The sequence below is a fragment of the Stegodyphus dumicola genome, chromosome 2 (assembly GCF_044657685.1).
Source record: "Stegodyphus dumicola isolate Sdum_Otavi_A_Nest chromosome 2, ASM4465768v1".
In the NCBI taxonomy this organism is placed as follows: domain Eukaryota; kingdom Metazoa; phylum Arthropoda; class Arachnida; order Araneae; family Eresidae; genus Stegodyphus; species Stegodyphus dumicola.
The window spans coordinates 47,237,637-47,251,554 of record NC_140769.1 but is presented as its reverse complement, the minus strand read 5'-3'; the positions used below and the strand labels follow the sequence as shown (position 1 = coordinate 47,251,554).

Sequence of the window (13,918 nt, the reverse complement as noted above, 5' to 3'; positions counted from 1 at the left end):
AAACAATGCATCCGTAAACGGAGACGCATACAAGCACATTTATTTGCTTTCAAAAATATGAGCATAATACAGGATTAGCATGAAAAATAGCACTTTCAGACGTTCATAGAAACAAGAGTTTTAATAGAATCGCTGAAATGTATATACAGTTAGAAGTGTATGTCTTGAAATTTACATTGCTAAGTTAAAAATATTTTATGTGTGATTTTGTTGTAACATGTTAGATATCAATGCAAATATCAAGGTCTTCCCAAACACGCCGTAACAACTCCATGTGAGAAATCGTAACATTGTTCTAATGCGCTGTTGTCATCCAAATTTGGAGAAAGTTGAGTAACGAACACTCAGTCCTTGATGTAGCTCATACGGTGTTCTATCCTGACTTCTTGTCTTGATGGCCAACATGATAATTTGCTTCACAGCTAACATGCCTGTTTTTATCTTTTGAAAAGTCAACTGAATAGTTAGACAGATATTCATCCATTTCGTGCTCTAAAACAAAGCTCTACAAAAGTAAAAAAAAAATATTTCTGGACTTTCGAGACACAAAAAGCTTTAGTATTTTATTAGCGAGTATATTACTCGACTGTCAATAGCATTCACTTGATGCTATTGACATCACAAGAACAGAAACAAACAAGAGCTGAAGTCGCAGATTCGAAGACGTTCTTGTGCAAAAGAATAATAAATGCTCCCTGATAAAAGCAAATAGCTTTCTGTATGTAAACATTTAATCTGTTTATTTCTTTCAGGCTATCTCTTTACAACGTGTCCCACCAACACAGCCCAAATTCTGCATAGCCAGATTCCTCGCTTGGATTAAATAAAAAAACGCCCAAAGCACTGTACTTGCCCGACCTATAGTTTTCGAGATAAATGCAAAATAATAGTAACACATCATACCCGGTTCAAGAAAAAAACTTTTATTGAAAACATAAACATCGCTATTTGCATATATTTCACAGGGAGATTTTCCAAATACCCACAGCGCACATCAAGTCATCGATGCCCGTGCCTTAGAGTGGCTGTTTGCACATGTTGCAGAAGCGCGGTGCCCGTCGAAGCATCATTAAATCAGTTTCTGTAATAACTAAGTCTCGATAAACCACTTGGTTTATATGATACATAGGAAGATGTCAGATCTGAAGATGGTGGCTGTTATAAACCCACACTTCCAATCCAGCGGCCTGGGTATTCCGCATTCCGCCAATCATGCAGAGAGACACTGAAATGCTCTCGAGCTCCATCATGCTGGAGCCATAGACCATGAATTGCATTAAAGGTATGCCATCTAGATAATATGTTAATACATCACCGAGAAATACCATGTATGAATGTCCCGTGAGCAATTCAAGCAGCACATGTGGTCAAAACATGCGATTTCCTAGTATGCTGGGCTACACGTTTATAGGCCAACGAACCTGATGTCTCTGCCGGCGGACTGCATGAGGATTGGACTCTGATCACATATGGCTGTTATGACTCTTGAAGACCTCATCATGCTTCATCGTACACATGTGTAGCGAAATAGGTATAGCTTCTCTAATCGTAATAACTTATGCACAATACTACTACTCGCATTCAGCTTCCTGGCTAGTGCGCATGTGCTCAGCTCAGGTGTTTCTTCCACTGGTCGAAGTAATGCCTCTTTCTATGCTGACGCAAGCCCACCGTGCGTTTCTTCCACCAATATCGTGGACATGTGTGCCAAATGGCCGCTTTCAGATTTCTCAGTTTGTCGTCTAACCTGCTGATGACTTTGGTATCGGGAGGACGGCATTATGGATAGCTAAGGCCGTGGCATTTCGGAAGTCACTACCATAACGAAGATGAAGTACATGTAGCAATATCCACAAACGGAATACATTATTACCATGCGAAGTAGCTGGTAGCTGCTAGATACGGTTTTTTATAAGCGACTGAAACGATAACTTGACGTCATTCCATGGCGCGGGCATGTATGCCTCAATATGCGTCGTGAACATTTTGAACATCTTCCCATGTAAACATATTCAAATACCGATATTTATGTTTCCAATAAAGATTTTTCCTCTTCCGCCGAATGTGATGTCATAATTTTTCTTGCATTTTACCTGAAAAAGGTGGGTTGTTCAAGTGCAATTCTTTTTATTTTTTTTTATGTATTCCAAGTGGGGAATTTGGTTGTGCAGAGTTCGGGCGGTCTTGATGGGACATCCTGTATAACAATGAATCACATGACTGTAATGTTTATACATTGACTGAATTAAGCAAAACTATTGAACTTATATAATACACGATGTATTTTATTGATACTTAGGCTACTATCGCACGTGCTTTTGTTTCGGAAGAACAACTGTTTGGAACAATTTTACTGCTTTGTCACAACCATAGATCGCGTTGCCTTTAACACAGGGGAAACTGGTTCTCCGTTATACTTAAGCTGATAGCTGATTGGTTGAAAACGAACAACTTGCAATTTTTTTCCAAAAGGAAGGAAAAAATCGCGCGTCTTATTTTCAATAGTAAACCAGGCAGAAAAATTGTCCGAAACAGCTGTTCGTGTGAAACAAATGCCGTGTGATACAGGCCTTAGAGGGGTAAATATTAACGCTGTATATCATATTTTACGACTCTGCTTTCTGTACATAAATATGTTTGGCTTTGAGACATTTGAAAACTTATTTCAAGAGGTAATTGCTTTTTAACCTCACCATACACTGGAAACTTCGAATCTTACTTAACTTTAAAATTGTTTATACTGGTAATGAATACTTTTCGCTTATACCTTTTCCTTGATATAAATCAAATTTCATATTAATATAGGAAATATTTTCACCATTCAAAAGCAAAACGTTTCGTTGAGCACTTTAAATTTAATTTACATAAAATGTATTTAAAGAAACGATTTTTTAAAAAAATTCTAATATTATATTTAATATGCGCAAACTAAAGATTGCAGACACTGAACTGCGAATTTTAAAAACGCTGAAATTAAGTATATGTCTGTGAACTATTTAAATAAGATAACGAATTCTAGTTTGAGTATAAACAAATTTAGTATAGTTTTTAAAAGGAAATCACGAAACAAGTAATAACTTTCAAGATATTTAAAAATTCATAAGATTTTACATTAATGAATTAAATTTTCTAGAATGATTTGTTTCATCATTTTTATCCGATGAAAGTTGGTATATAAATTTGAAATTCGTTTATCTAATTTGATATTGGAAAAGCTTCAGCAAGTTAAGCACTAGTTTGCGAGATTTATCAAAAGATGAGAGTAAGCCTAAATTGCATGTATTTCCTTAAAATATTCAATTTGATTTGAAAGGAGAACCGTTTAGAGTTCTTCAAATATTCAAATGAAAGTAACTTGCATTCAACAATTTATTTATTTTAATGCGTTTAAATAAATGAAGGAATACATATTCGTATTAGACTGGAATTTTTGGAATATTCATAAATCTAAATGAAAGCTTCAAAAGTTTGATGATTTTACCATTTTGACAACAGTAAAATGCTAAGTCACATATAGTTAAATTCGTATACCTACAGCAATACCTTGCTATTATTTTGCGTATTTTGACTGGTCGTAATAAAGTGAAATAAAACAACTTCGAAAATTTTATTCATTCTTCTCTTTCAAATAAACTTAATTAAACTAATCTAATAACTATTAAATTCGTTTTATTTCAGGCTTAAGAATTCGGTAGTATATAGACAAAAGTAAAGCGATGCATAAAGAAGATTAATTAACAAACGCAGTTTGTTATCTAAGATAACTGGATCTGCACATATTTTCCATATTTTTAGTTCCTTATTCTGCGTAAACTGAAAAAAGGCCTAAATTTTCACAAACTTTAATTTTGAAAATATTCTATCCCGAAGACATAAAATTAAACATTAACTACTTAATGTTCTAGGTAAGTAGTCAAGTTTTATTAAGCATTTCTTCGCACAAAAGGACACAATGAGGTCACACACACTGACTTCCATAATAGGCGGGAATCAAAATCACTTTGGAAAAGGGTTATGCAAATTTTTTTTTGTTACAAAACGAAGCCTTAGTTCCCAAATGCAGACTTTAGAAAAGAACATTTTCTTAAATTCTTGAACCGGCACACTAAGCATTCGTCCTCACCTTGGGCGCGCGGAGACCACAAGAGGGTGAACTCCGTGTTATTAGTCTTCTTGCTACTACTCGGATCGCCGAAACCACTGCCCTCCGGCACAGCATAGGCTGCCCTTACTGGCAGCAGGAACCGGGTTCTTGTTATTGTACCCCCAGAGCCGCTGCTCTCATAGGCAGTGTATGCAGCACCAGAAGGTGGTAGGTGGTCAAAACTGACTTGCAGATTGAGAAAATTTTTGGTTCTATTCTTGATCAAAGAACAATCTTCATAATTTACTAGACTTCTAGTAGCTTTGCTCGCCGCGCAGAAGGTATTACTCTGTTTAGACGACTGTTTTAGAGCAGTCTTTTTGATCATCAAGCTACGAATCAAAAGGTCGCAAGTTCTCGCACCAAACAGCTAACATTAACCTTCATAGGTGCCATCTAGCTGAGAACTCAGAACTGGATAGAAAAACAACCAAATAATATTCGTCACCACATATTGATGGCGTCACAAAACCGACAATATCTAAATCTAGTGACAGCAGACAGTACCAAATAACGTCTACTTTCCGCCAAAGGCTGATTCTTGATCGAGAGAATACTTATGCAAATAAGTTTTAAATTACATCTATAAAATCAATACTTTTAATTTTGTTATCAGAATAATTGCTATATCACTGCATTTTTAGTATTATATTAATCATCAAAATAAGTCAGTCCCAGCTTTTCATCATTGAAAAATTATATTAATCATCAGCCAAATTTAATGTTTAAATATTAATTATTTTCTTAAACCTGCTATATAAATTACTCTTTTTCAGAGGAATGTAATGATGACAGTTGCACGAGTATACCTTGCTTAAATGGTGCTTCATGTATTTTATCGGAGGAACATGAATATTCATGCATATGCCCACCCAATTTTTCAGGTAAGTATAACGTTTCAAATTACTTAAAATTTTACTAATCAATTTGACTGTTTTAAAATTTCTTTTGAACTCTATAATCACGCATTACAGTGATGTAAATTTCTTATGTTAATTATTACGATTTTTATCTTTACTTTAAATTTTTCTTTCCGTATTCCTCATCGGAATGCAAATTAGCTTTAAGTGTATTTAAGCTGGCACTCGCGTAGCTTTGTTAGTATTTTTCCAGCTGTATCTAAATGTAATTACTTCAGATTTACATACTTTTGCAGCCAACTGATATAAATTTATGGAGGTAAGTTATCTGATTCAGCTGATAGCTAATTTATTTGACTGTGTAGTCTAAGACGACTCTCATCAGCATTTAAATATAAGTACCTGTTAGTGATTAATCACCGCAAATAGCGTCCGAGCTCTAAGAGCTGCTGAACACTGGTAGTTAGGTTCGGGCTTCGAGCATCGGCCAATGGGCTGGCTGAATGGGCGTTTTCATGGTTTCCCCATGTGTATCGTGGCTATGTATATGTGAGCCAGTTTCTCTTAAAAAGTCCCTTGCTTGCCGTATGATGCCTAAAGGTGAAGCACGTAATAAATAAATAAAACGAGGAGGACAGCATTCCACCAAACATCCTTTCTAATGCTGTAACTTTACCAGCTATTCGAATTTCAAACATACAAGCTCAAAAAAGTAAGAAATTTAAAAATAAGGCTCCCTGATTGCTCTGAGGTACATAAAGGAGATCGTAGAGCCGTGTGTTCGATTTCTGAGGGGCGAAGTTGATCCTGGGTTCCTGTTAATGGACGATAACACTCGCCACATAGGTTTCAGCTGGTCGACGATTACCTGAAAAGTAACGATATTAGCCGTATGGATTGGCCAACCAATTCTTCTGACCTCTATGCAGACATCTAACTTCAGCTCTATACAACATGTCTGGGACGCTCTTGGGAGGGCAAATGCATCTTACTATCACCCTCCGAGAATCATCCCGGAGTTGAAAACTGCTTAGCAGCAGGAGTGGAATCAACTGCCGTAGGGTCTCATCAATTGCTTCCTAACTATTATGTCGTTACGTTGCACTACCTCTCTGGCTGTGAGAACTGCATATCAGATTCTCAGTTATTTTGATATCATAACGTGAATTTTGAATGCCCCTGTCCCTTCACTGATAATCATGCTCACATAAAATGACTTTTAAATGGCTTATTATCTTTTTCGGTTTAAAATGTATATTTTTACCGAATTTCATTGAAATCTGTCCATTATGTTTTCAGAAATTCAGCATAATGTGCAAATTCTCTTAATTTTGCACTCGTGTTTAATTCTGTTATTTCAGATAATACTTTAGTCAAATTCCTTAAAATGGTTTTAAAAGTTTGTTGTAATGTAATATGGACTATATGTTAGAGGAAATTCAAGATTTAAAATGTATTCAGTTAATTAAGAATTTACAGAAGTTTATTTGCGACAAGATTATTGTAGCATATATCAATGATATTTGTTTGCGATCTCTCATGCAAAAGCAGAACATTAAACTAATTTTAAAATGAAGGCACGTTGGATTCTGTAGCGTCTGCAAAGACAAATTAAATTTCAAGTTTTACTAATGAATTTTTATTCTGCATTTTTATGAATACAAATATACTATATTAGAAATTACTCTTAAGCTCAAAGCATTTAAATTATTCAGTTCACTTTTGATTAAATAATTACAGACGTCTGATATGAGAATTTTTGTTTAAAAGAAATATAAACAGCTACAGAGGAAATTATAATGCAAAGATGTGCATTATTATTTTCGCTGTAGTCTTAACTATAAATATTTAGCTTAAAATTTAAGTATTTCTCATTATTTTAAAAATGAGTTCCATAGTTTGAAATCTTTAAATGATAATAGGATTAGAAGGATCTTATCACACAGAAATGGCATTTAATATTTTAGCTACGTGCTAATATTGAGAAGCTACGTTATGCAGCATTACGATTTAATATTTATTAAATTTTCTGAAATACGTCGTATTCAAAACTTTTATTTATATATTCTCGCCCATTACTTTCTTCAGTTCTTGGATTGTCGTTGAAATATATCCGTTCGTTCACGTTATTTATTAAAAGGAGCATTCTAATTTCATCATAATTTATCAAATATAATATTTTCTCTATTCTCTATTCTGAATAGTAAAAGTAATGTGATCAATAGCTTTCTTTTAAACTTACTTTTTGAATACCCACAAATGTGTTGCATTTTTTTATTCTTCCTCAAATGTTGTTTCAGTCGCCCGATACTTATCCGACAACCACTTAGTCGACGAGACACTTAATCGACAGGACGTTTATCCGACACAGACACTTAGCCGACAGGATATTTAGCCGACACAGACACTTAGCCGACATGGACACTTAACCGACACAGACACTTAGCCGACATGGACACTTAGCCGACAGGACATTTAGCCGACACAGACACTTAGCCGACATTGAGTCTAAGGCGACAATGAGTTAAGGCGACAAAATGATTAAGGCGACAATGAGTCTCGCTCTTCCCAATGCTTTCAGATTTCTAATACTTTCATATTTTATTACTACTTTGCTCAACACATCGCACTACATTCATTCCCGTATAAAGTCGTTTCGCTCCTCCCACTAATGAAATTCCCTTTTCCTGTCAGAAAGTAGAGTGATTCGCCCTACTCCTCGTCACAACGGGACTACCTTTTTTTCTGAAATGCTATTTACACCGTCAGAATACTATTTATACGTTAGACATCGTATATTTATTAATCTGAGCTAGGTCTCTGGCACAGAAATTCGTGCCTCGTGGCCTGCGGCCACCTAACAACACTTTGTTTTCGTTTGGTTTCGACTAAGTTAGAGGGCTATCTACCTAAGAGGAGGGAGGACTTTCTAAGGAAAACTTGCTCGTATACACGTTACACATGGGAAAAACCACGAAAACACACAGGCAGCCAGTCCTTTCACGGGATTCGAAATTCGGACCGAACTACCAGTGCTCAGCGACTTTGCCGCTCGGCCGCTGCTGTGCATAACAGAAACAGAGTGATCGTTTTATTTAGTGGTATATCGGTAAAAGCTGGATTCCGGAAGATGGAAGCGATGCAGAGGTGACCAAAGACAGGTCAATTACCGTGACATTTTATGAATTGTTTATTCTTATCTTAAGAATAGTGGCATGAAATGCCTAATTTAGAGGTCACAAATAATTTAAAGCTTTGCTTGTCTTCAAAATTCGCTTTTTTAATTGTTTTCAGTAAAATAAAATGTATTTGCTAAACTAAACCTTCACCGCTAATGTTTCTATAGAAAGTATAATTCAATAATAATAATAATTTTTATTGCATCATTCAGATATTTCATGACAGGGAAAGGAAATTTCAGTAGTGAGAGAAGCGAAACGATTTTATAAGGAAAGGAATGTAGCATGACGCGTTAAGTTAATAGTAATTGAAACGTAAAGGTATCAGAAATTTGAAAGCATTAGGAAGAGCGCGAGATTGGAAAATTAATATCATTAAGTTAACAAGAAAAATTATTAATGATGTGAAAGTGTTCAAAGGAACCCATATGATTAAATGAAAAACTTTACGGACAATTTTTACAGATCCTGTATTAAAATGTAACTAAGTGACCGTCGTACTTAACTATTCTTTTTTTTCCTTTCGAAAATTAATTCATATTATCTGACGAGCAATTTCAACGCTTTTTCAATTTCGCCAATATATACCAAACAGCACGATATAAATCAAACTATGCTAAATTACACAAGAATTAAAAGCACATATAGGATCATTAAGAATCGAAAAATGAATTTTACTGAGAAGTGAAAAAAATTACTTAAATATTGAAATTATGGAGAATTCGAGAAATTTTGTTATTGATAATAAATTTAAATAATTATTGGGTACGTGTCAGCTAAACGTCACTGTGGGCTTAATATCCAGTTGTATCTTGACAGTTAAATGTACCGTAGCTAATGTCCTGATGGCTAACTTTGTGTGTTGGCTGAATGTCCTGCCATCCTTGTCGTCTAAATGTGTCTTCTAAATGACCTGTCAGCTAAATGTCCGTGTCGGCTAAATGTCCTATCGGCTAAGCGTCCGTGTCGGTTAAGTGTCTCGTTGGCTAAGTGGTTGTCGGCTAAGTGTTACGAACCCGTTTTAAATCAACAAATGAAATTAAGTCCCATACTCAACTGCGTGATATTTTGCTGTATGTGATTTTGATATCGATTTCCTTTTTCTAAGAGCACCAAATTTCAAGCTTATAAACTAAGTATCAATTTTCAGATTGACAAAATTATCAGAGTGAGTGAGTGAGTAAGAGATTATGGCGCAGAAACCAACAAAATTATCAGAATTTACATTATAAAGTAGTATATTTACTGCATATACTGTACTGTTAAATCATATTATGTAAAGGACTAATATATGTATATTAATGTGTATTATCATTCTCTCGTAACTGTGAAATTAGGATATTGGCATTTTAACTTCACGATCGAAAGAGCAATGAAATGTAAAGAAATGCAAGTTTTGTGCTGTAAAGTATAAATACTGTATCAGAAGATGGTAGATATACCAATCATTCTTTTTCTTAGCACTAATAACACCCTAATACGTTACACGTACTTGTAACGTCACTAAGTTTACGTTGGGGGGGGGGCTGCGATTGAGATAAATAAGTCCTTTAGGGAGAACAAGAAGTGCACGTTATTTTAATCGTTATTTAAAGATGCAGTAACATACTGGCTGAGTGCTAAAAGGAAGAACGAGAAACAAAATTTAAAAACAAAAAATACGATACGAGAAATAAAACTGTATAAATATTTTCTAGCCACTCATAATCGAGATTCCTTACCAGCACCAGGATGTGAATTCTGAATTTGATAGTTTCCCGTAATTTGAGAATATATATATTTAAATACGGGTATAAGTTCATGCAATGAACATTTCCTGTCTTTGTATTTAATTTTACCACTCCGAAAAGAATACGTGGTAGTAATGCGAATAGCACGTGGGTAGATAATATTGGGCAAGTTTGAGCTGCTATACTTCGACTATGTTACGGTTGCCACTTCGCTTCGAAGCTTATAACTTACGACATTTGTAGTGTTCCTATCCCCTCATCTGGCTTTCTAAACAGAACTTAATAAATCGGTAGATATAGGGGCACTACTGTATTCATATGCTATTTAGAGGATGAGAAAATTGATTTCCGGAAGCAGGTGGAATTTAAAAAACAATGTTCACTAGAATGAAAAACATAAATTGAAATCTGTTACTAAAAACCGAAATTAAAAATATTATTAAATAAATGTAAATATTGCTGTAGAATTTACAAGCACTAGGTACAAAATCAGAGAAATAAACAGTACTTTAGGCACTTCAGAGGCAAATAAAACATTGCCCAAGCTGTCCGGAAAACTATTAAAAGCTTCGAGAAGAAAGAAAAATAGAAGTTCACTTTGGTACAGGGCCTAAACTGATCAGTGCGCAACTTGTTGAAGATGATACAACGGAAGTTATGGAGCAGTCAATAGAATATTATAACTGTTTCCATTAGTATAGTGTTTTCAAACAATTTTATATTCTCAAACGTTAAAAATTACATACCAATTTGATCTAAATAAAGTAAACTATTAATTTACTCATCAGTGTATGTTTGAAAAATGATGTATTCTTCAACGATCCACAAAAGGTATAAGAATTTAAATATGAAGCATAGCTATTGTCCAGTGAGTTTGAGATAACTTTTAAAGAAATGATGTCTATATTTTATCTGCAACAACCTTATCCATCGCAAACCGCACATAGCAAATGTTTTCAAATATATTATTATTATAAATTAAAAATTTATTTTTAATCAACTTTGGATTTCATTATGTTTCAGTTTATGATTTTATCCCTTGCGCTGAATCGAGGTTTTTCACCACCGTTACAGTTTTGCATACCTGTTGGAAATTTTTGATCATACACACAGAAGTATTGCTTTGGAATACGTTTGCTCTATAATATAATATTGTAGAATCGGTACTTACTGTCTAGGAATATGATGTTTGTGAACTTACTTCCGATGTGGCTGTCTAGGGGCTAATAAACTAGTCCGATTTATGTAAAACTTGAATATTTAATGAAACATGAATAGTTGCAACAAACTACAAAGTAATTACATACGTAGAAGGAAATAGATGAGATTATTTACAGATGAAGAAAGGGAATCACCTTTACATTCAAACATCTTTTAATCGCGTCATCGTCTTAATGGCGGAATCGTCTGAATTCTATCATCGAAAAAAGTAAAAGATTTATTTTCACAGCTTGTCGCGTAATCCGATTATAATGAAAGATGCCATCCCACAACTGCTCGTCCATCCTGATGGAATGCGGCCTCGCATTCTCGTAGCACCATCATCTCATCTAGGGATTTGAAAAATAAAATTTAAAAAAACGAAAAAAAAGATTGTTAGTTACTATTGAGGGAAAAGTCGTCCGTCCTAAATGGTTTATTTCAGCCATCTTCCCTTATCATTATAACATCCTCAGAAATAACGGCTTTATCTCTTCTTTAATCCTCTTTCAGTGTTCGTTCATCTTTAACAGTCTATCTGAATACATACATTTCACAAACACGTCTTCTTTGATGTTGTCTGGTACAATTCGTCTGGATTCGTCTTTACATACGTCTTAATATCGTCTGAATGCGTCTTCTTAGATACCGTCTGGATAAGTCTTCTGAATGCGTGTTAGATATCAAGATCCGTCATTCGAATGCGTCTTCTTAAAATCCTCTTTTTTAAGCCTTCTTCCTTCATACATTTCATCCTTAGACATCGTCTTCAGTCTTCTTAAATTAGTTCACGTCTTTAAAATAATAGTCCAAGTCCATTAGTCAAATCGGGAGAAATTTGTCAACTTAAGAAAAAGTTTATAATCAGGAATCATCAAAATTGGTATTTCATTATCGAAGATCGTCTGTCCATGGTTTCAGGTATTCAGCACAGGTACTAGTCTTGAAAGGTCCTTCGGTAAAACCAACCTTCTCCACGTCGTATGTGTCATTAGGTTTCACCTTGGTAATTTTGTATGGACCTAAAAACTTGGATTTTAGCTTTATACCTGGCCCTAGTTGAGTGCGTTTAATAGCTACCATATCATTGATCTTGTATTTACGAGGGAGTTTTCGACTTCGATTGTAAGTCTTTCGATTCTCTTCCTGGATCTTCCGAATCTGCTCTTTCGCCTCTTTACGTAGATTTTCTCTAGACTCGATAAAGTCCTTTTGGATTTCAGCTTCTATTAGTTCTTTAATCTTCCTGTCTTTATTCGTCTTTATCTTCGTACCAAACAAAAGCTCGAAAGGTGTCGAATTGATACTCCTCTGAAAAGTCGAATTAATTATTTGCATTCAACCGCTCTACTTGTCCATTGGCTCTTGGTAATCCTGTTGTGATTAAGGATAGATGAATATTTTCCTTAGTACAATAATCAGCGAATTCTTGAGAAGTAAATGCAGTACCTCTGTCAGCTACTATATTGCAGGGATTTCCAAATAATGATTTTTGAATTTTAAGTTTAGCTATTACTTCTTTACTAGAGGTGGTTTTAGTTGGATGCAACCAAACAAATTTTGTAAACGAATCAATAACCGCGAAAATGTATTTATAATTCTTGTTAGAACTTTCTAAAGGTCCTAAATGGTCTATGTGGTAAGTGTTTAGAGGAATATCTTCTTTAGGTAAAGGATGTAATAATCCTCCCTTCTTTCCAGATTTGCGGTTGGCCAGTATACAGGTAATACAATTTGCGATATATTTTTCAATTTTCTCTTTCAATTTAGGGATATAAAAATGTTGTCTCACATGTTCTTCAGTACGTTTGGCAGCAAAATGACCTCGTTCATGTGCGTCTTTAATTACTTCAATTTGCATAATCTCAGGTACTACTAGTGCTTCAATTCCATTCACCATTTTGTAAAGCACGTCATTCCGCAAACAATAATCTTCATATGGCTTAGATTTCAAAACTCCTTTTATAACTTTTATATTTTCATCAGTTTCTTGAGCTTGAATTATTTTAAATGTTATACCATCTTGGATATTTTTAGATGATGATTTCGAACAATCTACGGCTTTGTGTCCAAACAAATCGCATTTAAAACACTTAAATTCTTTACTCTTATTGTTACAAAAATTCGACTTATGGCCAAAACTTTCACAATTATAACACCTTGGCTCTTTAATCTTACTAGGTATAGCGCGTGCTTTATTTTGTGTGTTATTACTTGAATAACCCTTATTCTTCGTATCTGGAACACGAATTTTCTCATAAATTTTTAATTTCTCTTTGAATTCAGAAATAGTTTTACACCCATACAAAATAATTTTGTTACTACTCTGATCTGGTATCCCATTGATTACATAATCAAGAATTGATGAATCATCAACAGAACCGCGACTGGCTATTTCACGCATGGCAATTAAATATTCGGAAAGTGATTCACCAGGTTTTAAGTGTCGTTTCTGTAACAAATTATGAAGTTGTGCACTGTTTATTTTAGAACCAAATACAGATAAAAGATTTTCTTTTAATTTGTCCCATGATATTATACCCTTCAAAGACCTAATAAATACTTTAGCAGAACCAGTAAGCAATTTTTTAGCAAACACAATTTTCTGTAATTCTGATAACTTAAATAATTTAAAAGAATCTTCTAAATCATCAATGAAGGATTCAACTGGATATGTATCAGTGCCATTAAATTCAGAAACAGTTTCTAAGATATCACGAAAATGTAGGGAAATATTGCTAGGCATTATAATGTTTTCATTCACTGAGTTATTTATGGGAGGTAATTCTGACAGAGCAGAATTAA

General features: G+C 34.4%; 1 protein-coding gene across 1 annotated transcript in view; it reads left to right on the top strand.

The window, feature by feature from the left end:
* The window catches only part of LOC118193620 (agrin-like), a 777,240-nt gene that overhangs the window by 720,957 nt on the left and 42,365 nt on the right, over positions 1 to 13,918 (top strand). The window contains exon 21 of the mRNA XM_085810647.1: positions 4,921 to 5,028. Coding sequence (XP_085666773.1) covers positions 4,921 to 5,028 — 108 coding nt within the window. The remainder of the gene's footprint in view (positions 1 to 4,920; positions 5,029 to 13,918) is intronic.